The 27,840-nt window shown below is 44.6% G+C and overlaps 1 protein-coding gene across 1 annotated transcript in view; it reads right to left on the minus strand.

Annotated features, from left to right (window-relative positions):
• Window positions 1-318: 318 nt before the first annotated feature.
• usp31 (ubiquitin specific peptidase 31) overlaps window positions 319-27,840 on the minus strand; it is a 150,231-nt gene continuing 122,709 nt past the window's right edge. Inside the window, exons 9-16 of the mRNA XM_038819667.1 lie at window positions 23,685-23,782; window positions 21,078-21,155; window positions 20,505-20,634; window positions 16,475-16,594; window positions 15,905-16,130; window positions 14,567-14,725; window positions 5,780-5,935; window positions 319-2,203 (exon numbers count right to left, since the gene is read on the minus strand). Coding sequence (XP_038675595.1) covers window positions 687-2,203; window positions 5,780-5,935; window positions 14,567-14,725; window positions 15,905-16,130; window positions 16,475-16,594; window positions 20,505-20,634; window positions 21,078-21,155; window positions 23,685-23,782 — 2,484 coding nt within the window. The 3' untranslated portion in view covers window positions 319-686. The remainder of the gene's footprint in view (window positions 2,204-5,779; window positions 5,936-14,566; window positions 14,726-15,904; window positions 16,131-16,474; window positions 16,595-20,504; window positions 20,635-21,077; window positions 21,156-23,684; window positions 23,783-27,840) is intronic.

Consider the following 27,840-nt stretch of genomic DNA (forward strand, 5'->3'; position numbering starts at 1 on the left):
TGGCAAGCGAACACAAAGAAAATGGCAGAAGCATTGCATCTCATTATAGTCCATCACTCACGCGCACCTTTCTGCTACAACAGTGGCTTGTAAGTGGGCGCATGGTAACCAAAATTGTCCATGCCTCCATACACTATTCGTGTGTTCACATGAAATTCACTGTTAAACAGTACTTAACATGGCATCAAGCAAACAAACCCTTGCTGGAGAAAATAAAAGTGATTACTTAATTTGATGGCTTCCTCAGAGCATGCAGTAGTCATGTTAGTCTTAAAAAGAACATTTATAAAAAAAAATGTTTTTTAACCAAACCATTCATTGAACAGTACATAGTGTTATTCAGCAACAAAACGTTCTTTAGGTTGATACAAAGTGCTGTATTAAAACCCACCAGGGAAGGCCAGCCTCTGGGGGAAACAAATATATAACCAGTGAACTAGTTCCATGATCCTCGTATACCACATTTCCATTATTTGGTTTGATGGCACAACAAAAGGCCCTTGAAATCAATAATCTCCCTAACTAATGTAGGCACACAAACCACAAAAAAAATTAAACCTTCCTCCAAACAGAAAGCCGGTGTAATAAATGGAGAAAGAGAGTCAGAAAGAAAGAAAGTGTCATAGAAACAAAACCAGACTAGCATTTTTGTGGAGCCTTTTCCTTTTTGATTTGTTTTCTCACGTTTACTTTTTGTTATGGCGCACAGAAGACTGCATGCCGCTAGTGACAATCTTTCTGGATTTAAATGTTTTTTCTGCAGGTTTCTTCCTGTTGGTAGGAGACTGAGCCCCCACATCTGGCAGCGCCGACTTGGATTTGGTGGCTGGAAGGAGTGGGCGTTTAGTGGGAGTGGTGTCTTTGCTCAACAGCTTCCCTCGTGCAGCAGTTTTGCTGGTCAGGGTCAAGGCTGAAGCAGCGGCAGATGGCGGCTGTTCAGTTGTCAATCGCTTTCCTTCCTTCGCTGCCCCCTCAGTTGGCACTTTTTTGCTTGCCATTTTGGAAGGTCCATCTGCCGATTTCTTGGCAAGAATATTGCTTTTCCCCAAGTCAGCTGACCTCCGACTCTCTTTCTGCCTCAGCGCTGCCCTAAAGAATGACAGTCCTTTGTCATCTGACTTGCTGCTGTCTCTTCTCAAGTCAGTCCTCGAGCTGGTGTCTGATGACTTTGCTTCCGTCATGGAGGAGCTGCTGCTTGAATTCCTCAGTCTCCTGTTTTCCAATCGGCTCCCCGACTTAGCATGTGACAGTCTGCTCATGCTGCTAGTTTTAGAAGACGATGACAACCTGCGTTTTTCAGGAGAGGGGCTGCGTTTAGACCGACCCTCAGAAGTCTTGGACCTTCCAGGCACCTTTTTCCGTGCTGGGGAAGGAGACTGAGTGGAAGGCGAGACCAACTTCGGTTTCTGCTGATACGCTGATAAGGCCGACTCCTGACCTTTGACTGTGTCCTTTCGGAGGCCCGAGTTTGATGTAGAATGTCGGGCTCCCACTTTTGGTTCAGTCTTTTCACGTGTGATTGAAGCCTTCTGAGGGTTCTTGTGCGATGAAGATAGAGTTAACTGTGCTCTGGACGAAGAACCTTTGGCCTGCTCATGATGCACTCTGGAAGCAGTGGTTTTCTTCTGCGGGCTCTCTACATTCACTGCTCCCATCACATAGCCCTTCTTTTGTCTTTGTTCTTCCGCAGAAGAAGCGCCACTAACACTAGGAGAGCGAGGGCTTCCCACGCCAGGTGTACCTTTTCTACTGTCCAGAGCATCTAGTAATGGAGTCAGTGTGTCCAACCCTCCCGTGTCATTCCCACACTGGTCCAGCTTTTTATCAGGGGGCAAAATGGGTCTGCTCTGCCCAGTTGCTTTTCCCGTGACTCTCAATTCCTCCTCACGGACCATGCCTTCCATGACTGCTAGGGGTGCCCTGCCAGACTGTCCGGCATGAGCTGCCCCCTGGCCTTGCAATGGGGAGGTGCCTCGGTTGGGGCTTCTGTGCCCCAGTATGTCTGCTGATGGAGATGGGCTGTGAGTCGGAGACTCGAAGGAGAATGGAGATGGAGAACTGGACCGCATGTGCAGCTTGCTGGATAGCGACCTCTGAGATTTAATTCCGTTCTCATTGAGCACCAAGGGACTGGCAAACGAGGATCTGGACGACAAACTCTGGCGCTGGACACTCCTCACAAAAGGCCGAGTAGAAAATCCACCTGAACAACAGAAATAATTAATTAAGCTGACCTTCAAGCTGATTAAAAATTATGAGCAGCACACATGTCACAAACCTAAGTGACACTTCTTTATGATGTCACATTAACTGCACCAATGGTACAGACATCATAAAGCAGGATCAGCATGGGACTTGGAATTAAAACGCTACTTTTTAAAAACATTTTGTCATAAAAATGTAGTCTAACAGAAAAGCAACAGTGTCTTCAGTTATCAGGTGTGGCCCAGTGGGCACTCCCTCCAAATCAGATGATCATGGCTTTAACACCCTTTACCTCACCCCACCCCCATTCTGAGACGTCAGCACATATCCAGGTTAACTCTCCAGTGAACTGAAGGAGTGGTGCACTGTTGAAAGTACCAACTTTCAGTTGAGACATTAAACCGGGTCCCACCTGCTCTCGGGTAGGTGTAGAAAACCCTAAAGAGCTGGTGTTCCTTATTATCTTGGCCAAATGATTTTTAGTCCACCAGCTGGAAATCCGAATTGAACTTTTAAAAACAGACTTCTTAAAATACAGATTAAAGTGATTTGAACCCACAGCCCAAGGTGGCTAACCTCAGTTTGTATTACTATGTATTCCACATTCTAATTAATTGGAATGGAGTCAGTCTGCCTGCAAAACCCTTCAAAGACAATGACTTTAGCTAAGTGTGAAGGACTCGTATCTCCTGTCTCATTAAGACATTTATCGCAATGACCTACGGTATTCAACGCTTGGAGATGGACCATTAAGACTAATTCCTTGGCATGGAACCCTGGCTAAGTCCGAGACATGGGCTAATCAGGTCATCTTTGGAATACATGTGCAATGCTTTTTTTGAAATTTCCCTAGTAGTTGGAGAAGGAAGGTCACCCCTTAGTACGCTTAAATAATTACCATCTCCCGAAGAACAACCAACTTTTAGTCATCGACATCTTTAAATCGGAAGCATCAAGACCATCAAATTCAGCCTGAAGTCAACCGAGTCACCAAACTACAGACTGTATATTCTTATTTTAAATGGACTCTAATTTGCCAATCTGTCCCTGCCCACTCGATCATCAAGTGTGTGCGTATAATATATATATATATATATATATATATGTTTGTGTGTCCACGTGCATGCAAAAGTCAGTACTCATTTTATTTAGATCAGTTTAGATATAAAGCTAATTTTTTCCTTTTTTCCAAGAAAATGATTTCCAAGAAATCTGTTCTATTTATTTGAAGATCACAGCCCAGAAAACGTTAAATACGCACTGAATTGACAAGGAGATCGTTTTTGTATAAAAACAACCAGCTGCAGTCAAATGAGGAGGGGGCAAAGAGGAGAGCCATTCAACCCCTCCTCACCTGGTCATAACACCTAGTATTTATCCAATTTGCACAAAGCATGCTCCCACAAACAGAATTGTTAAAATAACCAGATAATTAATTTCTGGAAAGTTGATTGAGTAATAAAGATTGGCTCGGAAACCGGGGATAACTCCCCTCCTCTTTGAAATTGTACCATGAGATCATTAACATCTACCCCGCAGGAGCAGGCGAGTCTTTGGTGTAATGTCCCATCCAAAAGATAGTACCTCCAATAGCACACTCCTTCAATACTGCGCTGGCTTGTAAACCTCGATTCTTGTGCTCAAGTTCTAAAATGGAACTTGAAGTGACAGACTCAGAGGCAGTATTGGAACTGTCACACTATCTAGTGAACAATATTTCACAACTGCCCTTTACACATCCTGCACACAGAAAAATGGCAGGGGGCTTAAGCAATGTTTTCACATCCATGGGCATTAGTGTGACAAGGGCACCTTGCAGCAAAATTTCAACTGTTCTTTTTAAAAACAGCGTTCTGTTTTTTTTTGTAATACATACAAATAGAAATATCATGGTCGCTTGGTATCTGTGTTCACCAGATGAAGCACCTCAGGTAGCATTAGCTTTAACTCTAGACAGCAGTGAATACTCACAAAAGAGAAGGGATCACATACTGGTAGCAGTTGCAGAGCCCCAAATGCCAGGCAGTTGAGGAGGGGATTGCCTTAATGACATCATTTTCAACTTCACAATCCCTTACAGGCTCAGGGATTAAATTATCATAGTTAATGAAAAAGCTAGGGCAGCACGGTGGCACAGTGGGTTAGCCCTGCTGCCTCACGGCCCCAAGGTCCCAGGTTCGATCCCGGCTCTGGGTCACTGTCCGTGTGGAGTTTGCACATTCTCCCCGTGTTTGCGTGGGTTTCGCCCCCACAACCCAAAGATGTGCTAGATGGCTAGGTGGATTGGCCACACTAAATTGCCCCTTAATTGGAAAAAATGAATTGGGTACTCTAAATTTTTTTTTTTTTAAATTAATGAAAGAGCTATTCCTATTTTTAGATAGAACAGAATAGAATCATGGAAAAGTTACAGCACAGAAGGAGGCCATTCGGCCCATCTTGTCCATGCCAACCTGAAGACACCAGGTGCCCTTTCTATCTCGCCTTCCTCCACACCTGGTCCATCGCCCTGTATCTTACAGCACTTGAGGTGCAGATCCAGGTTTTTAGTTTTAAAAAAAGAGTTTAGGGTCTCTGCCTCCACCATCAACTTGGTCAGCGAATTCCAGACTCCCACTACCCTCTGCGTAAAAGAGTTCATCCTCATGTTCCCCTCTATATCTTTTGCCATCTATGGTCCCAATTCTCTCCCACAAGTCATGAAAGACGTGCTGTTAGGTAATTTGGTGCTGTCGGAATTCTCCCTCAGTGTAACTTCATTACAGTGTTAATGTAAGCCTTGTGACAATGAACGTTATTATTATGTTGCCTGGTTCTAGAATTCCCCACCAAGTGAAACAATTTTATCCTGTCCACTCTATCTCTTGCCCCCATAATTTTGTACACCTCATTTAAGCCACCCCTCAACCTTCTTGGTTCCAAGGAAATAACCCCAACATATCCAATTTCACCTCGTAGCTACACTTTTCTAGCCCTGGCAACATTCTTGAAAACCTCTTCTGCACTCTCTCCAGAGTAATTACTTCCTTCATATAATGTCATGACCAGAATTGCACACAATATTCCAGTTGTGGCCTCGCCAGTGTTTTCTACAATTCCAACATTCTATCCTTACTTTTATATTCTATACCTCTGCCGATGAAGGATAGCATTCCATGTGCTTTCTTTACAACCTTGACTACTTGAACTGCTGCCTTTAGGGCCCTGTGTACTTGTTTACCAAGATCTCTTACTTCATCGGCCCTTCTTAGTATTTCCCATTTATTGTGTGCTCCCGATAATGGTCTGACCTCCCTAAATGCATGACCTCACACTTCTGTGTTAAATTCCATCTGCCACTTTACCACCAGCCCATCTATAGGATTTTGGAGATTATAGCTATCCTCTACTCTGTCCACCACTCGGCCAATAAGATAGGTGAGGGGTGGGGAATGAGAGATGGAGTTTCTATTTGTTAAAATGGATTTTGTTACAGGAGGAATCAAGCTTGGCCTGCACCCTCCTTTCTGATTTAAACACTTTGCAAATGTGAGATTAGGAAGAGGAGTGCAGCAAGAACATGCATAGTCTGTACCATCATCCTGATCACTGCGGTCCTGTGTAAATTCCACAGATTCAGAAAGTGAGACGAGAGATGTCCGGCGTGATGATGCAGTGGAAGTGATGCTGGGCTGCTTGCTGCCTGTGAGGCGATTTACCCAGTGTTCACACAGAGACGAGCTGGTGGATCCTGAAAAGAATTATCACACATCCGTAATGGAGTAAAATTTATTTACAGAGAAACTAGCATACATGACCTCCAATAGTGATCAAAATTAAACATCTCAAAAACGGTCAGCTGATTCTGCAGACAGCACAGCTAAGGTATTAAATGAGTACTCAACGTCTGTCAATATTGGAGACGAGGAGGCTGCCCACGTAGCAGTGAAATATCAATATTGTTTTGGATAAAAATAGAGGTACTTGAAAGATTGGCAACCCTCAAGTTGACAAGTAACATAGTTTATTGAAGGAAATAAAGGTAGAAATTGAAGACTATCTGGCCAGAGTCTTCCATTCCTCTTTGAGTACAGGAGTGAGGCCAGAGAACTGGAGGACTGAAAATGTTACATTGCCGTTTTTTAAAAAAGAGATAGAGATAAACCCAACAACTGGAGTGAGAACACAACCGGAAAACTTTTAAAGACAATAACTTGGGACAAAATTAACATTTGGAAAAGTATGGGCTTATAAATGAAAGTCAGCATGGATTTGTTAACGGCAAATCCTGTTTGACCAATCTAATCAAATTCTTAGATGAAATAACAGCAAGGTGAGATTAATATTATGTATATGGACTTTCAAAAGCCATTTGACAAAGGACCATATAACAGCCAAATGAAAGCCCATGACAGACTGTGGCATCATGGATGTAAAATTAGCTAAGCAAAGAGTAGGAACAGTTGTTTTTCGGACTAGAGGGAGATGTACATAGTGCTCTCAGGGGTTGGTACTAGAACTAATGCTCTTTTTGATATATATTGGACAAACAGAATATCATTTCAAAATTTGCAGATGATACAAAACTCAAAAATGTAACAAAGGAATTAAATACAGTCACCATCACCAGAGAATTAGTTTTGGGCAAACTAGCAGGGTTAAAGGGCCAACTGTGGTTTCAGGGTTCTAGCTGAGGGCTAGCCAGGAAGTCTTATTTCAGGGGCGGCCCGGTAGCACTGTTGCTTCACAGCTCCAGGATCCCAGGTTCAATTCCAGCTTGGGTCACTGTGTGGAATCTGCACGTTCGCCCTGTGTCTGTGTGGGTTTCCTCTTGCTGCTCCAGTTTCCTCCCGCAAGTGCTGTTAGGTAATTTGGGCATTCTGATTTCTCCCTCTGTGTACCCGAACAGACGTCGGAATGTGGCGACAAGGGACTTTTCACAATAACATCATTGCAGTGTTAATGTAAGCCTACTTGTGACAATAAAGTATATTGAAAATAAACAAGTCCCCTGGTTTGCACCCCAGAATCTCAAAGGAGGTAGCTACAGAGATCTAGGATGCATCGGTAGATATTTTCAAAACTCCTTGGGCTGGATTCTCCGTCGCACCGTGCCAGATTTCTGGTTCAGCACGCCGGCGGGATGCACCATTTCGCCGGCCAGTCAATGGGGTTTCCCATTGTGGGGCAGCCCCACACAGTCAGGGAACCCCTGGGCTGCCAGCAAAATGGAGCATCCCAATAGCGGAGAATCAGCCCCTTTAATTCTGGAACCGTACCAAGGGATTGGAAATCTATCAATGTGGTACCTTTGTTCAAAAAGGGAAGGAGGCAAGATGCAGGAAATTAAGGGCCAGAGCCAGTTAGTCTAACTTCAGTTATTAGAATAGATAATTGAGAGAATAACAGGGAATTTGGAAATTCATAATCTGATCAAGCAGATTATGATTTCATGAAAGGAAAATCATGTCTGACAAATTTACCAGAGTTCTTCGAGGCGCTATCAGTCATTGTAGATAGGGGAGAACCAGTTGATGTGTATATTTAGATTTTCAAAAAGGAATTTGGCATGGTGCCACACATGCTCTTCATAGCATATATTAATGATTTAGATGAAGGAACTAAATATAATATCTCCAAATTTGCAGATCACACAGAGCTGGATAGGTGAGCTGTGAGGAGGATGTAGAGATGCTTCAGTGTAATTTGGACAAGCTGACTGGGCAAACGCATGGCAGACGTAATATAACGTGGATAAACGTGATTATCCACTTTGGTAGCAAAAATAGGAAGGCAGATTATCTGAATGGCCATAAATTCAGGAAGGGAATATGTAATGAGACCTGGGTGTCCTCGTACACCAGTCACTGCAAGTAAGCATGCAGGTGCGGCAGGCGGTAAAGAACACAAATGGTTATGTTGGCCTTCATAGCGAGAGGATTTGAGTACAGGAGCAGGGCTGCCTTGCTGTATTTATACAGGGCTTTGATGAGACCACAACTGGAATATTGTGTGCAGTTTTGGTCTCTTTATCTGAGGAAGAGTGTTCTTGCTATGTAAGGAGTGCAGCAAAGGTTTACCAGGCTGGTTCCTGGGATGGTAGGACCTATGAGGAGACGTCAGAATCATAGAATTTACAGTGCAGAAGGAGGCCATTCGGCCCATCGAGTCTGCACCAGCTCTTGGAAAGAGCACCCTACCCAACCCACACCTCCACCCTATCCCCATAACCCAGCAACCCCATCCAACATAAGGGCAATTTTGGACACTAAGGGCAATTTAGCACGGCCAATCCACCTAACCTGTACATCTTTGGACTGTGGGAGGAAACCGGAGCACCCGGAGGAAACCCACGCAGATACGGGGAGAACGTGCAGACACCGCACAGACAGTGACCCAAGCCGGGAATCGAACCGGTGACCCTGGAGCTGTGAAGCAATTGTGCTAACCACTATGCTACCGTGCAGCCCACTGTTGAATTGGTCAGGATTATATTCACTGGAGTTTAGAAGAATGAGTGGGATCTCATCGAGACCTATAAAAGTCTAACATGACTGGTCAGGAAAGATGCAGAAAAGGATGGTCAGGGAGTCCAGAACCAGGGGTCACAGTCGGAGGATTTAGGATAAACCATTTAGGGCTGAGAGGAGGATAAATTCCTTCACCCTGAGAGTGGCAACCCTTTGGAATTCGCTACCACAGAAAGTAGTTGAGGCCAAAACATTGTATGTTTTCAAGAAGCAGTTAGACATAGCAGTTGGGGCAAAGGGGATCAAAGGGAAATGTGGGCAGGGACAGGCCATTGAGTTGGATGATCAGATATGATCATAATGAATGGCGGACTGGCTCAAAGGGCCAAATGGCCTGCTCCTGCTCCTATTTTCTATGTTTCTAAAAGACTACTATGCAAGATAGGAGATAATGGCGTTGGAGGTAATGTTCTGACATGGTAATGTTGGCTGACAGGATGCGAATAACGATAAGGGAGCCTTTCTCAGGTTGGAGGGCAGTTGGGTGCTACAGGGATCAGTGCTGGGACCGCAGCCCTTTACAATACATATTAATGTGGAGAAAGGAACAGAGCGTACTGTGGCTAAATTTGTGGATGACACAAAGGTGGGATGGCAGGCAGGTTGCAAGAAGGATATATTTAGTTTACAGAAAGGTATTGACAGGTTAGGCGAGTGGGCAGAAAATAGGCAAATGGAATTCAATGTGGAAAAATGCGAGATTGTTCATTTTGGAAGAAAGAATGAGAAGGTGGGTTATTATTTAAATGCACAGAGATTGCAGGAAGCTGTAGCACAAAGAGACTTGAACCTAGCTAGCTAGCATACAGGTGCAGAAGGTAATTGAAAAGGCAAATGGAATGCTGGCTTTTACTGGACTATAAAAATAAAGGGGTGATTTCATAGAATTTACAGTGCAGAAGGCCATCACTCTATCCCCGTAACCCCACCTAAACTTTTTTGGACACTAAGGGCAATTTAGCCTGGCCAATCCACCTAACCTGCACATCTTTGGACTGTGGGAGGAAACCGGAGCACCCGGAGGAAACCCACACACACACAGGGAGAACGTGCAGACTCCGCACACAGTGACCCAAGCTGGGAATCAAACCTGGGACCCTGGAGCTGTGAAGCAACTGTGCTAACCACTATCCTACCGTGCTGCTGCAACTGTACAAGATACTGGTGAGGCCACATTTAGAATAATGTGCAGTTTTGGTCCTAAAGATGTATCATTGGAGGCACTACTGAGGAGATTTACTAGGATGATCCCAGGTAAGGAGGGACTGCCATACGAGGAAAGATTAAACAGGTCGAATCTGTTCTCCTTGGAGTTCAGAAGAATGAGAGATTGAAACATAGAAGATTCTTAGGGCATCAGATAGGGTAAATGTTGGGAGGATGGTTCCACTCATGGGAGAGCTTAGGATCAGAGGGCATGGTCGCAGGATAAGGGGGTTCTCATTTATGACCGACTTAAGGAAGAATTTCTTCTCTCAAAGAGTGGTGAATTTGCAGAATTCTTTCCCCCAGGAAGCTGTGGGGGTCCAGTCCTTGAATATTTTCAAGGCCGAGATCGATAGGATTTTAACAGTAGGGGAATTAAGGGCTATGAAGGTACGGCAAGAATGTGGACTTAGTGAGTGCTCGATCAGCCATGATCTTGTTAAATGGCAGAGAAGGCTAAAAGGGCTGAATGGCCTACTCCTGTTTCTATTCCTTGTGGCCTAAAGGTAATAAACAATAAGTAGGTTAGTAAGAAATTTCAGGAGGACATAAAAAGTTGGTTAAGTTAAGAGTGTGTGAAATGATTTTAGTCGGAAAAACAAGGAGAGACAACATAAATTAAAAATACAATTTTAAAGAGTTCATGAACAGAGATATGCTGGCTTTTAAAGCAGACCAAGCAGGCCAGCAGCACGGTTCGATTCCCGTACCAGCCTCCCCGGACAGGCGCTGGAATGTGGCGACTGGGGGATTTTCCCAGTAACTTCATTGAAGCCTACTCGTGACAATAAGCGATTTTCATTTTTCATTTTCATCTGTGTATATCCAAATCTTTGAGGGAAGCAGCATACGTTCAGAAGGCTGTTAAAGACACATGGCATTCTTGGCTTTATTAATAGAGGAATAGATTACAAAAGTAAAGGATTATGTTAGGTGTCAATAAAACAATGATTAGGCCAAAGCTGAAGATGTGTTCTCAATTCTGGGGACCTTACTTTAGGAAGGATTTCAAGCCTTGGAGAGAGTGCAGAAGAGATTTTCAAACGGCACCAGGTAGGAGGGATTACTGTTTGGTAGAAAGACTGGAGAAACTGTATCTGTTCTCCTTAAAATAATGAAGAGCAAAGAGATTTGATAGAGGTCTGCAAAATCATGAATAGCTTTGATAGTTAATAAGGAGAAATGGTTTACAGGCACATACACACACACAGGCAGACACATAGACAGGCGCACAGACAGGCCAAAGCAGCAGACACGGACACACTTGCACGCACATGCATGCAAAAAAGACACGCACGCAGACAGACACACGCAGACAGGTATGCACACATACAGACACACCGCATACAGATAGACACAACGCACACAGACACGCAAGCGCAGAGGCAGCCACGTGCGCACACACAAGCAGCCACGTGCGCGTGCGCACACCCACACAGAGGGAGACATGCGCACACAGGCAGACACACACACACAGACAGGCACAAAGGCAGACAGACACACAGACACAGGCAGGCACACTCACAGGCAGATACGCGCAGACACAAACAGGTAGACACACACACCACACACACAACACACACACAGACTGACACATACAATTCGGGTTTGCTCATATGGAAGGTGACACCAACGCAGACTCGTTGGGCCGCGACTTGCATCTGTAGTGATTTGTTAACACTGACAGTGCCATAAACCACCTGCAGGTGGCTCTGTTACCACCCAGTTCTTGAATTGAGGGGTAAACTCAAATGTTAGGAAGAACCAAGTTTATATCTAATTGGCAGTAAACTGTACAACAGCACAGTGATGGCATTAATCCTTTATTACTTTTTTTTTTAAATTTCGAGTAGCCAACTCATTTTTTTCAATTAAGGGGCAATTTAGCGTGGCCATTCCACCTACCCTGCACATCTTTGGGTTGTGGGACAAAACACTTAATCCTTACTGCCGGATTACCCGAGGTAACGGAGGGACAAATCATCTCTCCATCACCAATAGCTGGCAATTCCAAGCGGAATGGTTGGACGCATTTATGCCTGATAAACAAAATTGCCTCAAACGTTTCTTAAAAATTTAACATCCGGTTTTATCGAACCCCAGGAGCTTGATTGGGTCAATTCCAGATGAGTCACCTCTCAGATCTGAAATCATTTACCAAACACCTCATTCCAATTCATTTGTCCGTCTGGTTGTTATAGTTCAGGTTTTCTCCAAAAGCTTTTGTATTCACAACAAAAAGGTGGCACACAGGCAGCTTCAAAACAAACCCTACAGCTGACACCCATCATATCAAACTTCTCTATATGACCGACACGACCCCCTGGGCTAGTGCGCGGTCAATTCCATGACCCGGAGCCGCAACACAATTAAAATTAAATGTTATTTTAAAATACCCAGGGACCTTGGCTGAGTCCAATAAACTGCAGTCACCAGGTTTGTCAATTTAGCACACAAATAACCTTTTTATTATTTAACAGTAATGTAATTAAACTGGCAAATATGTAACTGACTATCTAATACCCCTTGACCGCTCCCTTTCCAACTCACCCCACTCTGCTACTCTAAATTTAAAAAAAAATAATGGCAATTATATTTTAGAGTGACATACTGTCCATTGCACACTAAAACATTCCTATGTGTGAGGTGATGATGCAGCTGTACAAAAGCTTGGTTAGGCCACATTTGGAGTAGTGTGTGCAGTGCTGGTCACCTCATTTTAGGAAGGATGTGGAAGCTTTGGAAAAGTTGCAAAGGAGATTTACTAGGATGTTGCCTGGAATGGAGAGTAGGTCTTAGGAGGAAAGGTTGAGGGTGCTAGGCCTTTTCTCATTAGAACGGAGAACGATTAGGGTGTAGATTAATTTGTTCTTAATCTAGGACAAAAGTTCGGCACAACGTGGGCCGAAGGGCCTGTTCTGTGCTGTATTTTTCAATGTTCTATGTCTCTCACACACACAACATTAGAAGGAAAGGGTGATGGAGAGGGAAGGAAAAATGATGATAAAGTAAAAAGGATAAAAGATCTTCGAAGTACTATGATGGTTTTCAGTTAATGTCTTCCAGGATTTCAAATTTTCGCTTCAATGTTTTTTTCCTTCTAAGTTTGAGGGGATTTTCTCTGCCAAGGCGTTGTAGATTCAAGATCATTTCAACTGTGTAGTAAAGATATGCCAGACATTCACTAGTTTTAGAATAAAGCAGTCTTTTACTTCAGCAGAGAGAGAGTTCCTTCTTCATTCAAGGTCTAATCACTTCTGCCTAGCACCTCAGAAGCATCCCCTGTTATCAGCCAGGACACTGTTCCTGGCCAGCCCACAGGTTGCCATACAGCCAATTGAACTGACTTCCTTCAAAGCTGGTTCAATTTCCTTGACACCAACAAATCTGTATTCTCCTCTCCAAAAAACAAATACTGAAACATACTGTCCTAACTAGTAGGCTGCTTCAGCTGAAGTCCTCTACTTAAAGGCACATTCCGATTATGAGTCCACGGACCAAAAATAATAAAATAAAACAAAAGAAATTGAAGCAAAGGGAAATTAAAAGGAAGAACTCTTAACAATCACGTATCAGACCTCTGGATTCATGCTAAACTGGGTGAGATTTATTTACAAGTAGAATGCACAGAAGCAGCAAGATACCAAGATATAAAAATTCCACAAGGTTTTCCAAACTCCCTTTAAAAATATACAGTATTTCTTTTGCAACTCAAGCCAAAGAACATTTGGATAAAGAGTTCTTCATAAACCCCAACAATGCTATGTTGCACATAGATGATATGGCTGAACTATCTTTAGAAAGCTTTGAATACTCAACCTCTATGTTATGATTTATTGCCATGAGAATTTTCCTTATCACCGTTCGTCTTACAAAGGTGCAGAAATCCAAGAGGATCCAGATATCATTTTCTTCCTCACAAACATCTCCCCTCATGCTTCAAAGATCAAAATTGTCTTTTCCCTTAGTCTACTGAGCTGCATACATTAACAACTGAAACAGACTGTTCTCATCATCTTTGATAACTAACTCATTCACACCAACAAATAAACTCTATCTGGGACATAAGGATTTACATTTAATATGCTGAAGATGAAAGGTCTGATCAATTCCATGCATTACCAATTACCCACAGAAAGGAGCCTCCTTTACAATAATCATATCTTTACAACACATTCCCCCTATTTCAAGTAATAAAAAGTAGCAAAAATCTCCCATTTTGTCAAAGAATACTTAAAACCAGGATTTAAAGATAATCTCTTATTGATCAACAATTCTGTATTACTCTAGGGCGAGCATTATAAGCAAGTTTGGATGGGTGTGAAGTAAGATATGTTAAAATAGGCAAGATATTGGCACTCTCACCCTGTGAGACATACACCCAGCAATAACCCTGAATGTGGTAAATCTTGCTGAGTAGAGTTGCAACAATACCAGCTGCTCTCTTGATCATCATCCATTCTCAGCATGCTATTTGACTAATGAATGCTTCACAGCAAAGTCTGAATCTACATTCACCAAATATCCACTGATGCACATTTTCTAGCAACAGTCAACTGAGAGCATCAAAAGCTATAACCTTGGCTGCTTGTATCTCCTCCCAACCACTCCGTAAGGCAGGCCAATTCCAGAGATAAACACATTACCTGCTAGAGAGCTGTTTGCTGACCATGAAGGGATAGCACTTCGCCGCTGGTAGAATAGGATGTATGCACTCGGCTTGCAGACATCATCTTCCATGAGCTGCTGAACGTCACTGTCATCAAAACAGTACCACAGACCATCCACAGAGTTCTTGCAATAAGCTACATAATAGGATAGGAGAGGCATTGGTCAGTCGAACTCAACAACTTTGCATGCACGGACGAAAATTAAAACAGCATTAGTACTGTTATGGGCCAGGGTTTAGAGAACCCCAAAGTGTATCATGAAGTTCACCTGATCCACAACTTTTAATAGATTGTGGTATGGGGAGCACACGACCCACTCTACAGGTGTGGTACAGCAGAAATGGAAAAGTATTTTTTAAAGCAAAACTATGTTTATCCTATGAACTCAAGTTAACCTTTTTTTTTAAAAAACTTAGTGAACATCTTAGCAACCATTAATTCAAATACAACCCCCAAAGACTACAACACTAAGTAATCCTTTAAGCTTTCCTTTTAACATCCATACAACTTAAAAGACCTTTTACCAGAAGCACAAAAGTTATTAATGTTATTAGTTTTAAATCACCAGGATCGATTTACAGTCTTTAGATTACAGAGAGAGATCCATTCACCTTCTGGCTGTGACTGCAGCTATCCAGCTCTGAAAACGAAACTAAAACACACCCTGCAGCAAACAGCCTAAAACGAAAGTAAAAAGCTGATAGACAGCCCAGCTCCACCTACTCTGACATCACTGCAGTAATAAACACCCATTTCTTAAAGGTACTCTCACTATAGATATTTATATACATACCCATTTAAAACACCCATTTCTTAAAGGTACTCTCGCTACAGATATTTATATACATACCCATTTAAAAACACCCATTTCTTAAAGGTACTCTCGCTACAGATATTTATATACATACCCATTTAAAAACACCCATTTCTTAAAGGTACTCTCACATGACAGTACAAAGCCACATTGTCCCCTCAGCTTTAGAGCAAGCGCTGGATTCTTGGACTGTATACCCAGACAACAATGGTCCTCTTCCGAAAAAGGTGGGAAACCAACCCAATTAACAGACTGGCTGATCCCAGTCTGCACACAGGATGCGGTCAATAAGACTTAGGGAACTCCAAAATCTTACAAGAATTTTTTCCCCCTCCTCTTCCCCTGGGAAAACGGTGGTATTATCTGAAATCTATGCAGCATCTGCACAGCTGTAATCGGTACATGCATCTGAGCAAAATCATGGCTGGGAAGGCAGACAGTGACAAAGCTTGAGCAATATGGGACTAGGTTCAACTTTGGTTTGCAGTGGAGATCCCTACCTGTGTAATGTCCTCCTTGCATGGTGCCATGATGATTGCACACCGCATACAAATCGTAGAGGTAGTCTTCGGGATCCCTGCCAAGCCCATAGGGCCGTCTCCATGGAGACCAGTGAGAAGGAAGGCTCCAGCTGCTTTGGCTGCGTTTTACTACATGAGGAGTCATGTCCAGGCCTGTGAGGGGGAATTTCACCAGGTTCTGTAGCTTGGTCCTTTTATCCCCTTCCTGTTACAGGAAGATAAGACAAAATGTTTGTTTAAAACAAAAGTACATAGTTATACAGCAAATATCAGTTCAAGGCAATGACGACATGAAACCTTGGAGATTGTACAGAACAAATACTAAATGCTGTATAAAACACCCACAAAGGCATATAAATCACCAGATTTATTCTGATTCACAACATTCTATATAGGACATCCACCCTGACCAAAATATCACTTAAACAAAGACTATGAAGCACACATCAGAAAGGACTGCCTTTTGCCCTCTTCCCCAGTGACAGTTTGAACGGATTAAGAAGCAAGGACTGTGCTTTCACTTTCCCAACCCCACTTTAAAGCACTCACCTGTTTGAAGCGTTTTAGGTGGATGATGAGAACATCGGGAAGTGTCCACAAGCTCAGCTTGATGCTGCCCTGCTGAAGCTGCTTACAATGTGGGCAGCGCCAGGCATCATCTGGTGCTAGCTGTCGAATAGAAGGTAGTCAGAAAAGGCATTGCAAAGCTCAAGAATCTAAAGACAGGATAGGAGCACAGGCACAGATCACTCAGCCGCTCTAATATTTTATGATCAAGAATGTTCTCGGTCACCGTCAAGTGGGCAGCACGATAGCACAAGTGGCTAGCACTGTGGCTTCACAGCAGCAGGGTCCCAGGTTCGATTCCCCACTGGGTCTACACGTCCTCCCTGTGTCTGCGTGGGTTTCCTCCGGGTGCTCCGGTTTCCTCCCACAGTCCAAAGACATGCAGGTTAGGTGGATTGGCCATGCTAAATTGCCCGTGTGTCCAAAACGGTTAGGAGTTATTGGGTTATGGGGATAGGGTGGAAGTGAGGGCTTAAGTAGGTCGATGCAGACCCGATGGGCTGAATGGCCTCCTTCTGCACTGCACATTCTATGTTCTAATGAGCGAGATAGTGGAGGTTGACAGGGAATATTCGAGAGTGCCCACCGTGGAGGGATTGGCGAGGAGGAAAAAGTTGCAAGGGCAGTTTGACAGGCTGACAACAGGGAGGCGGTACGGCAACTGCGCAGGGCAAGGGGGGTGCAATATGAGTATTGGGAAAGGCTAGCTGCATGCTGGCGCACCAACTGCGAAGGCAGGCTGCGTCGAGGGAAATATTGAAGACACAGACTTGGGCTGGGGATGTGGTGTCAGAGCCAGGGAAGATAAATGAGGCATTTAGGGAGTACTACCAGGGAGGTGGACCCGGGAGGAGAGGACGTGGACATGGGGTGGTTTCTGGACAAGCTGTATTTTCCCCAGGTGGAGGAAGCAAAGAGACAGGTGTTGGAGGAGCCCCTGGGGCTGAGGGAGGTGCTGGATAGTATCAGGGGTATGAAGCTGGCGAAGGCACCTGGGCCGGATGGGTACCCGGCAGAATTTTATAAGGAATTTGCAATGGACCTGGCACCACATCTGTTGGGGGCGTTTAATGAAGCACTGGAGAAGGGGAGTTGCCAGAGACGATGACGCAGGCAGTAATCACACTAATCCCAAAAAAGGGGAAGGACCCGGTGTAATGTGGGTCGTATAGACCCATATCACTATTGAACACGGATGTGAAAGTATTGGCTAAGTTGTTGGCGGGGAGGATGGAGGAGTGTGTCCCCAGGGTGGTGGCAGAAGATCAAACAGGCTTCGTGAAGGGCAAGCACTCGCGAGTAATATAAGACGACTATTGAATGTAGTGATGAATCCGTCGGGGCCTCTGGTACCGGAGGTGGTGGTGTCCATAGACTCGGAGAAGGCATTTGATCAGGTGGAGTGGCGGTTTTGGGAAGGTTTGGGTTTGGGCCGAGATTTGTGGCATGGGTACGGTTGCTGTATGTGGCACCAAGGGCGAGGACGAATGGTATGAGCTCACAAAGCTTTGACACACATGGGTACAAGGTACGGGTGCCTGCTGTCACCGCTACTGTTTGCGTGGCCGTGGAGCCATTGGCGATGGCTCTAAGGGGGTCGGCAGAGTGGAGGGGGATTATGAGGGGACAGAGGGAGCATCGGGTGTCGCTCTGTGCCGATGACCTCTTGCTGTATGTTTAAGATCCGTTGGAGAGTATGGGAAGGATTATGGGCCTGTTGGGGAGGTTTGTAGGGTTCTCTGGGTACAAGCTGAATGTAGGGAAAAGCCAGGTATTCCCCGTGAATGAGCTGGCACAGCGGGCTAATTGGATTTGGATTTGGATTTGTTTATTGTCACGTGTACCGAGGTACAGTGAAAAGTATTTTTCTGCAAGCAGCTCAACAGATCATTCAGTACATTGGAAGAAAGGGAATTGAACAGAATTCAAGAAAGTACATGAGAATACATAATAGGGCTACACACTATATACAATGTAACTACATAAGCATTGGCATCGGAGGCAATTTAGGGGGGATGCCATTTAAGGGAGCGAGGGATAGATTTAGTTATTTGGGGATTCAGGTAGCGAGGGAATGAACGGGGCTCCATAAGTGGAATTTAACAAAGCTGGAGGAGGTGGCCAGTGGGGGATCTTAAGAGGTGGGATACACTGCACATATCGCTGGCAGGGAGGATCCAAGTGGTGAAAATTAAGGTTCTTGTTTATCTTTCAAGCTTTTCCGATCTTTATACCAACGGCCTTTTTTAGGAAAGTGGACACAATCATGTCGGACTCTATCGGGCAGGGAGGGGCTGGTTTAGCTCACTGAGCTAAATCGCTGGCTTTTAAAGCAGACCAAGCAAGCCAGCAGCACGGTTCGATTCCCGTACCAGCCTCCCCGGACAGGCGCCGGAATGTGGCGACTAGGGGCTTTTCACAGTAACTTAATTGAAGCCTACTCATGACAATAAGCGATTTTCATTTCATTTTCATGTGCCGAGGATCCTGCTAAAGAGGCAGAGGCCTGGGGGGGGGGGGGGGGGGGGGGGGGGGGGGGGTTTGACGTTGCCGAACTTGCTTCATTATTATTGGGTAGTAAATGTGGACAATGTGCAGTGGTGGTGGGAAGGAGAAGGGTTAGAGTGGGTTAGGATGGAGAAGGAATCTTGTAAGGGGTCTAGTTTGAGGGCTATGGTGACAGCAGCATTGCCAATGGCTCCGAGTAGGTATTCAAGGAGCCCGGTGGTGCAGTCCACGGTGAAGATATGGAATCAGTTGAGGAGGCATTTTAGGGTGGAAGGGATGTCGGTGCTAACGCTGCTGTGCGAGAATCATGTGTTTGAGCCGGGCGGGTGGATAGTGTATACAGGAGGTGGAGGGAAGTGGGGCTGGTCAAGGTGAGGAATCTGTATTTGGAGGAAAGGTTCGCCAATCTGGAGGAGCTAAGGGAGCGGGTAGAGCTACCGAGGGGTACTGAGTTCAGGTATCTGCAGGTTAGGGACTTTCGTGAAAGGTCTGGAGGGGGTTCCCTAGGTTGCCAGGATACACCCTGCTGGAGCGACTGTTGCTCCCGGATGTGGAAGGGGAAGGAAAAATTGGGGATATATACAAGTGGCTGGGGGTGCAGGGAGGCGAGCGGGTGGTGAAGATCAAAGAGAAGTGAGAAGCGGACGGTTAGGAGGGCAGATCAATTAGGGCGTATGGAGTGAGGCACTGCGAAGGGTAAACGGGCCCTCCTCCTGTGCAAGAATGAGCCTGATACAGTTTAAGGTGGTGGTGCATAGGGTGCATATGACGCGGGCGAGAATGAGTGGGTTCTTTCAGGGGTAGAAGATGAGTGCGAGAGGTGTGGGCAGGGGCCAGCGAATCACATGCACGTTTTGGAGTTGCAAAAATTTGGGAAGATTCTAGGCGGGAGTGTTCGCGGTCTTAGCCAGGATAGTGGAGGAGGAGTTGGACCTTTGGTGGCGATATTTAGGGTCTCAGAGAAGCCGGAGCTCATGGAGAGGAGGAAGGCCGATGCCTTGGCCTTCACCTCTCTGATCGCACGGCAGCGAATTTTGCTGGAGTGGCGGTCGGCATTGCCACTGGGCCACTGGGGGGTAGCGGCTTGGTTGGGTGATCTGTACGACTTACTGCGATTAGAGAAGACAAAGTACGAGTTAAGGGGCTCTTCAGGAGAGTTTGAGGAAAGGTGGGGTGTGCTTGTGACCGTGTTTGAGGGGCTGTTAGTCGCCGGGGGGGGGGGGGGGACTATATAGTTGATTGTAGGGAAGCATGTTTCCCGGGGTGTTTGCTCGCTGTAACCTGGTTTGATACATGTTTGTAACAAAATTATTATTTTTTATTTTTTTTTAACAAAGAATTTTCTCCGTCTGAATGCAGAAATCAGTAATTATACAAATTATAAAACCTATATTTTCAAAGCACTGTGGACCGCGTGGACACATCCGTGGGCGGAAACACAATTACACACGGATACTCATACACATGCCTACTTTTTCAGAGCTGGCACCCTCTCCGATTTTACCTGTTCTTCTTTGGTGTAGAGATGAAAGCACTGAGATAAACTGTAGGTTTGAGGTTGGTGATGAAGCTGCTGCTGTTGGCGAATACTCTCAGAGTCTGGCACATACTCATCCTCAGCACTCCCAAACAAGCTGCAAACAGAAGTAGAGAGTTGAAATTTGGACACCAGAGCCATCAAAGAATGCAAACGCATGTTTTTTTTTGTACATAATTCTGAATCTTTCGGAATTCCCCCTTCCCAGCACTCATCCAATTAAGCCTTGGAACCTCATGCTACCAGTAACACGAGCTTGCATCCACCCAATTAAATAGAATAGCTTTTCCTGCAAGTTACTCTCAGTCCCTGCTCCATGACCATCCTGACAGCAGGAATCAACATATTGGGAATGGTCTGCCTTGGCCCTTCCCCCACACACTCATAACAAATTGAAAAAATTGACCACAGTATCTTGCTCTCGAGACCCAAACTTCGACTACATTAGATCACTGGTCTAGGTAATGCACAGGAAGACATGGAGAGAGATGAAAAGAAAAATGTAACAGCTTACAATTACAGCAAGTTTACAATGCTTACTAATCTTTTGTTTCTCTGTCCCATTCCACAATGATCTTAATGTGCTGTGGTCCACCGGGTCTGCAGGATTTCCATGCTCTGAAACAGGGGACATCCAGTTTAAGTCACATCAGATAGACATACATTCAAAGGGAATTATACTATTATCTTAAAAGGAAGAATGTGTAGGGTTTTGGAAAGAAAGTGGGAGAATGGCACTCTTGAATAGCTCGTTTGGAGAGCAAAAGACCTCCTATTGCACTCCAGCAATTCTGTGATTCTGATTTTCGTTGCCCCTTAAACACTTTTAGGGTTGAAGCCCAAGTCTCATATTGTGATAAAAAATCTACAAGCTCAGGCAGTTTTAGCAATGGGTTGTAGCCTAAGTATAGCCAGAGCCCTGGGGTTATTCCAATGTACCATTTATAAATAAGCTCAGTACAAAAATTTCTATTCTGCAGTCTCCAAGATAACTAACGTATCAGAGAAAATCACTAGTGAAATCTCAACAACCTGTATTTAAACAGTGCCTTTAGCGCAAGCTGACATAATCCAGCAATAAATGGGGTTGTTTATTCAGACAGATTCAGTAGTGCAGGTTCAATGTCTAAAATCCGGCATCCGCAGGACCGAGATCATGCCGAATTTTGGGATTTTGAATTGTCCACCAGCTTGTGTGTATGATCGATTCTCCATTCCCATCTCATTGTAGAACTAGCAGCATCTGTAAGGTGAGAAAGCAGAGGCAACATTTTGAGTCCTTTGGGTCTTTGATGGAATTTCAGTTCAAAAGGACCTTGAAATGTTGACTCTGCTTTCTCTCCTTACAGATGCTGCAGGGCCTACTGGGTTTTTCCATCATCCTCTCTTCTTGTTTCACATTCCAGCATCCACATTTGCTTAATTCATTGTAGAACTGTTTAGACAAAAGTTAATAATAAGAATTGCTTATTGTCACAAGTAGGCTTCAATGAGGTTACTGTGAAAACCTCCGAGTCGCCACATTCCACCGCCTGTTCGAGGAGGCTGGTACGGGAAGTGAACCCGCGCTGCTGATCTTGTTCTGCATTACAAGCCAGCTGTTTAGCCCACTGTGCTAAACCAGCCCTTAGTTACCTAGGATGTAACCATCATTCTCATCACTAAAAACCCAGTTGACAGGCTCTGAACAGGCAGGTGCTCGAGGAGATCATGCAGGTGGAGTGGAAACACTGAAGGCCGCACTTTGACCGCCGCAACCATCTTTACATTGCAGAACCTCCCAATTTACAGAGAGAGAATGCCCACAGATACTAGGAGAGCACACTCTGGCTGAATTTATGTTCTTGTAGGGGCAGCATGGTGGCTCAGTGGTTAGCATTGCTGCCTCACAGCGCCGAGGTCCCAGGTTCGAGCATGGCTCTGGGTCTCTGTCAGTGTGGAGTTTGCACACTCTCCCCATGTTTGTGTGGGTTTCGCTCCCACAACCCAAAGATGTGCAGGGTAGGTGGATTGGCCATGCTAAATTGCCCCTTAATTGGAAAAAAATAATTGGGTACTCTAAAATTTATTTTTAAACATTTTTTAAAATAAAAATTTATGTTCTTATAGTCAGGGAAGCGAAGGCCAATGGTATAATTCCTTTAGCAAAACCTTCAGTTGATTTACGAAAGACTGGGAATTGAACCTCAAATTATTAATGAAATGCCTTCACCAACTGAAGTACTAAGGCCCCCCCTGTGAGCACAACTCTCGCTGATTCCTTCCTCTCGGATCAGCCAGACAATGGCCTCTTCATTCTCGTGCTTACTCCATTTCCAGAACAGCGCCGAGATCTCCCCGAGAAAAAATGTCCAGTTTTTAGATGGACAAATTTTGAATAATGGACCTGTGTTCACAGCCTGGACACTGATTCGACACAGACATATTCAGAGCAAAATTAGCTGAGTACACAGGTGGAGTTTCCTAGAATCCCTACAGTGCAGAAGGAAGCCATCCGGCCCATCAAGGTCCACTCTCCCACCCTATCCCTGAAGTCCCACCTAATCTACATCATTGGACACCAAGAGGTCATTTAGCATGGCCAATCCACCCAACCTGCACATTTTTGGACTGGAGGAGAAAACCGGAGCACTTGAAGGAAACCCACGCAGACGCAGAGAAAGTGCAAACGCCACACAGTTACCCAAGGCCAGAATTGGACCCAGACCCCTGCCGCTGTGAGGCAGCAGTGCTAACCACTCGCCCCTCCCTTACATACTGAGCATCATAACAAACCAAGGTGGGATGTAACTCTGAGTACTATAAGGGCCTTATGAGGGTGGGTGTTGAGGAAAAATAATTATTGGGAGTTTTTAAAAATCTATTACACAAGATACTGTACAATTTTGCTTAAATGTTAAAAGCAAACCATTGCTGATGATAATGTAATGAGCAAACTCAATCTCACTCAAACTGCATGTTAGGTACTGAACTTTTAACTACGCATTGTAACTTGGTGAATGCCAATATTCAGAGATTCCCTGCCATAATTTGTAAAACTAGCCTCAAGCCCCCATTTCCAGTGTGCAGCTCATTATGTCCCCACTCTGGACTCTGGTGAAGAATCCAGCTTACACAACAAAAATAATGTATCAAATGAGGAATTACCTTTCTGCCGCCAATTGGCACAAGGGATACTCTTCCTGGGGTGAAAGGTATGACTTTCCCATACCACCTCCAAGCACTCGCAGACTGAAAGGACCAACCTAGGGAAAGAGCAACGATAATGTAAAAACATGAGGCTGCAGCCCTTCACTCTGCTTTCAACACAAGACAGCAGGAAGTCAGCAAAGGTTAGACAACATCAGGAGAGCACGGTTATGTCAAAAAACCTTCATCTTTTCCCTGTTCTTTGTCCTGCATTTTCCCAACCCTTCAGTTTCAGATTCCTCGTATTCTATCAATCTGAAACCCGATGCAGACGCATTTGGCTTATTCCAGAAAGCATCACCTTCGAACCCCTGTCCTCATCACAATACATGTTCAAGAACATCAGGAATTTCTCCCTTCGCTAACTAATCTCTCTGCCTCTCTGAAGGGCTGCCTGACATCAGTCTTAAAGTTGCCTATCGTGCCTCCTTTTCTTGAATGCTGCAGTTCAGTTTTACATTTTCGATTCAGTTTGCTACCATATACACCCTCAGGCTCCTGTTCAGACACCTCTTCCAAACCCAACTGCCCGAGTCTTTCTAACCTTTCCTTAAACCTCAGTATTCTGTTGCTAATTTGTGTCATGAATCTTTACAGTATAGATCGGTACTATGGATAAAGGCACCAACTATCAAGGCGGTCGGTAATGCAATTTGAAAGGAATGCACATTCGAATCTAGCAGTAGCAAAAATCAAGCCTTTTAAAACAGATTGGTTTAACCACAGATTAATTTATCCCAGGTACTGCTCCCTCACAATGCTCAGATGTTTAGTAACCACTTGCATGAGAGAGAGAGCTCCCATGTAATTGTTACCTTTAACACAATGTGGAAAGCCAAAGGAAAAAAAGCAGCAACTGACACATTTTTGTAGATGTTTATAGATGACCGAGATACAGCAACAGGATCTAAACATCGAAACTGTTACATTGTCAACCAATCTCACTACTGCTTATATTGTAGATATTTCAATTATCTAAGACAGCCACTAAGTATTTAAATACTCTCAAGTTATTGGTACACATCCAATTTCTCAAATTGATTGAATTGTAATGAACCGCACATCACCTACTTAGTTATTTTTTTCTTTATAAATTTAGAATACCCAATTTTGTTTTTCCAATCAGGGCAATTTAGTGTGACCATTCTATCTACCCTACACATCTTTTGGGTTGTCGGGATGAGACCCACGCAGACACAGGGAGAAAGAACAAACTCCACATGGAAAGTGACCCAGGGCCGGAATCGAACCCGGGTCCTCAGCACTCTAAAGCAGCAATGCTAACCACTGTGCCGCCCGCTTAGTTATTAAACTTACAAACTTTGAATTATGTTCTGGTTTCTCACACTGGGATTTTCACAAAATTCCCAAACTCACTGGATTTCTTTCTAAAGTCAGGCACACAGTCGCTCCACAATGCTACATCTGCACCCACCGCCACCACCACCCCCTCCATATTTCTGTATTGCTCACTTGCTAACATCTAATTTCATCTAATTAAATTATTAATTAAAGGATATATTTGGCTACAGCAGCAGAGTTTGCCTTTGGGGAACAATTGGATATCTCACATCAAATTCAACTGAGAATGTGGGTGGGCAGGTATCTTTTTAGCCTCTTTTTCGTAACTTTCGAAGTGGTTAAATGCTCCACAAGAAAGATCGATTGACAGTACGAAGTGGGAGCTGGTGGACCCCATTGTGATCCTAGTGACCACATCTGTAGTAAGTGTCGGTTGCTCGAGGAACTCCAGCTCAGAGTTGATGAGCTGATTCGGAGCTTCCGACACTGCGATACATCAGGGAGGGGGGAGAGATACCTGGATGCTGTCTTTCAGGAGGCAGTCACACCCTTAGACTAACTACCCTTAATTTGGCCAGTGGTCAGGGACAGGAGGGTATGGCTGCGAGTGAGGCAGGTAGATGGATCCAGGAAGCAAGGCTGCAGGAGCCTCGGCCCTTGTCGTTGTCCAACAGGTTTGAGATTCTTGCTCCCTGGGTGCACAGGAATGGTGAGTGCAGGCAGGATGAGCAAACCGTGGTACAGGATGCCATTCAAATGGAGGCAGAGAGAGAAATGCAGTCGTCATTGGAGATAGTATAGTTGGGGGCATTGACACAGTTCTCTGTTACCAGGATCAAGACACACGAAGGTTGTATTGCCTATTTGGTGCCAGGGTTCAGGATAGTTTATCTGGGTTGCAGAGGAACTTGGAGTGGGTGGGTAAAGATCCAGTTTTCATGGTCTACATAGGTACCAATGACATAGGTAGAACAAGGATAGAAGCTTTGCTAAGGGAATATGAGCAGCTAGGGGCTAAATTAAAAAGCAGAGCCAAAAAGGTAACAATCAGGGGCTGGTTTAGCACAGTGGGCTAAACAGCTTGTTTGTAATGCAGAATAATGCCAGCAGCGCGGGTCCAATTCCCGTACCGGCCTCCCCGAACAGGGGCAGGAATGTGGTGACTAAGGGCTTTTCACAGTAACCTCACTGAAGCCTACTCGTGACAATAAGCGATTATTATTATTATCTCTGAATTACTACCTGAGCTACAAGCTAATTGGCACAGGGTCAATCCGGTTATAGCGGAAGCGTTGGTTGAGATCTTTCAAAAATCACTGGAGTCAGGGAAAGTCCCGGACGATTGGAAGATCGCCGTTGTAACCCCCTTGTTCAAGAAAGGATCAAGACAAAAGATGGAAAATTATAGGCCAATTAGCCTAACCTCGGTTGTTGGTAAAATTCTAGAATCGATCGTTAAGGATGAGATTTCTAAATTCTTGGAAGAGCAGGGTCGGATTAGAACAAGTCAACATGGATTTAGTAAGGGGAGGTCGTGCCTGACGAACCTGTTATAATTCTTTGAGGAGGTGACAAGTAGGTTAGACCAGGGAAACCCAGTGGACGTGGTCTATCTGGATTTCCAAAAGGCCTTTGATAAGGTGCCACACAGGAGGCTGCTGAGTAAGGTGAGGGCCCATGGTGTTCGAGGTGAGCTACTGGCATGGGTTGAGGATTGGCTGTCTGACGGAAGGCAGAGAGTTGGGATAAAAGGTTCTTTTTCGGAATGGCAGCCGGTGACCAGCGGTGTCCCACAGGGTTCAGTGTTGGGGCCGCAGCTGTTCACCATATATATTAATGATCTGGATGAAGGGACTGGGGGCATTCTAGCTAAGTTTGCCGATGATACGAAGTTAGGTGGTCAGGCAGGTAGTGCTGAGGAAGTGGGGAGGCTGCAGAAGGATCTAGACAGTTTGGGAGAGTGGTGCAGGAAATGGCTAATGCAATTCAACGTGAGAAAATGTGAGGTCTTGCACTTTGGAAAAAAGAATCCAAGCATAGACTACTTTCTAAACGGTGAGAAAATTCATAATGCCAAAGTACAAAGGGATCTGGGAGTGCTAGTCGAGGATTCCCTAAAGGTAAACATGCAGGTTGAATCTGTGATTAAGAAAGCGAATGCAATGTTGTCATTTATCTCAAGAGGGTTGGAATATAAAAGCAGCGATGTGCTACTGAGCCTTTATAAGGCTCTGGTTAGGCCCCATTTGGAGTACTGTGTCCAGTTTTGGGCCCCACATCTCAGGAAGGACATACTGGCACTGGAGCGTGTCCAGCGGAGATTCACACAGATGATCCCTGGAATGGCGGGTCTAACATATGATGAACGGCTGAGGATCCTGGGATTGTATTCATTGGAGTTTAGAAGGTTAAGGGATACCGTGTTGCAAAGACCAGTGGCAGGCTGGAAGATTGGGAAAGTTTCAAACATAAACAGTGTTACTAAAAAGTAAGAAAAAGAACGAAGATAAATTATGAAAGAAAGCTAGCTCAAAATATCAAAAAGGATAGCAAAAGCTTCTATAAGTACATAAAAGGGAAGCGAGTGGCTAAAGTAAGTATTGGTCCCTTGGAAGCTGAAACCAAAGAATTAATACTGGGGAACACAGAAATGGCAGAGATGCTAAATCAATATTTTGTCTCAGTTTTCACGGTTGAGGGCACTAGTACCATCCCTATAGGAATGGGTAATGTAGACGTAATAGAAAGGGTGGAACTTAGAACAATCAGCATAAATAGGAAAACAGTTCTCAACAAACTATTGGGATTGAAG

This window comes from Scyliorhinus canicula, chromosome 15 (genome assembly GCF_902713615.1).
Source record: "Scyliorhinus canicula chromosome 15, sScyCan1.1, whole genome shotgun sequence".
Lineage (NCBI taxonomy): Eukaryota > Metazoa > Chordata > Chondrichthyes > Carcharhiniformes > Scyliorhinidae > Scyliorhinus > Scyliorhinus canicula.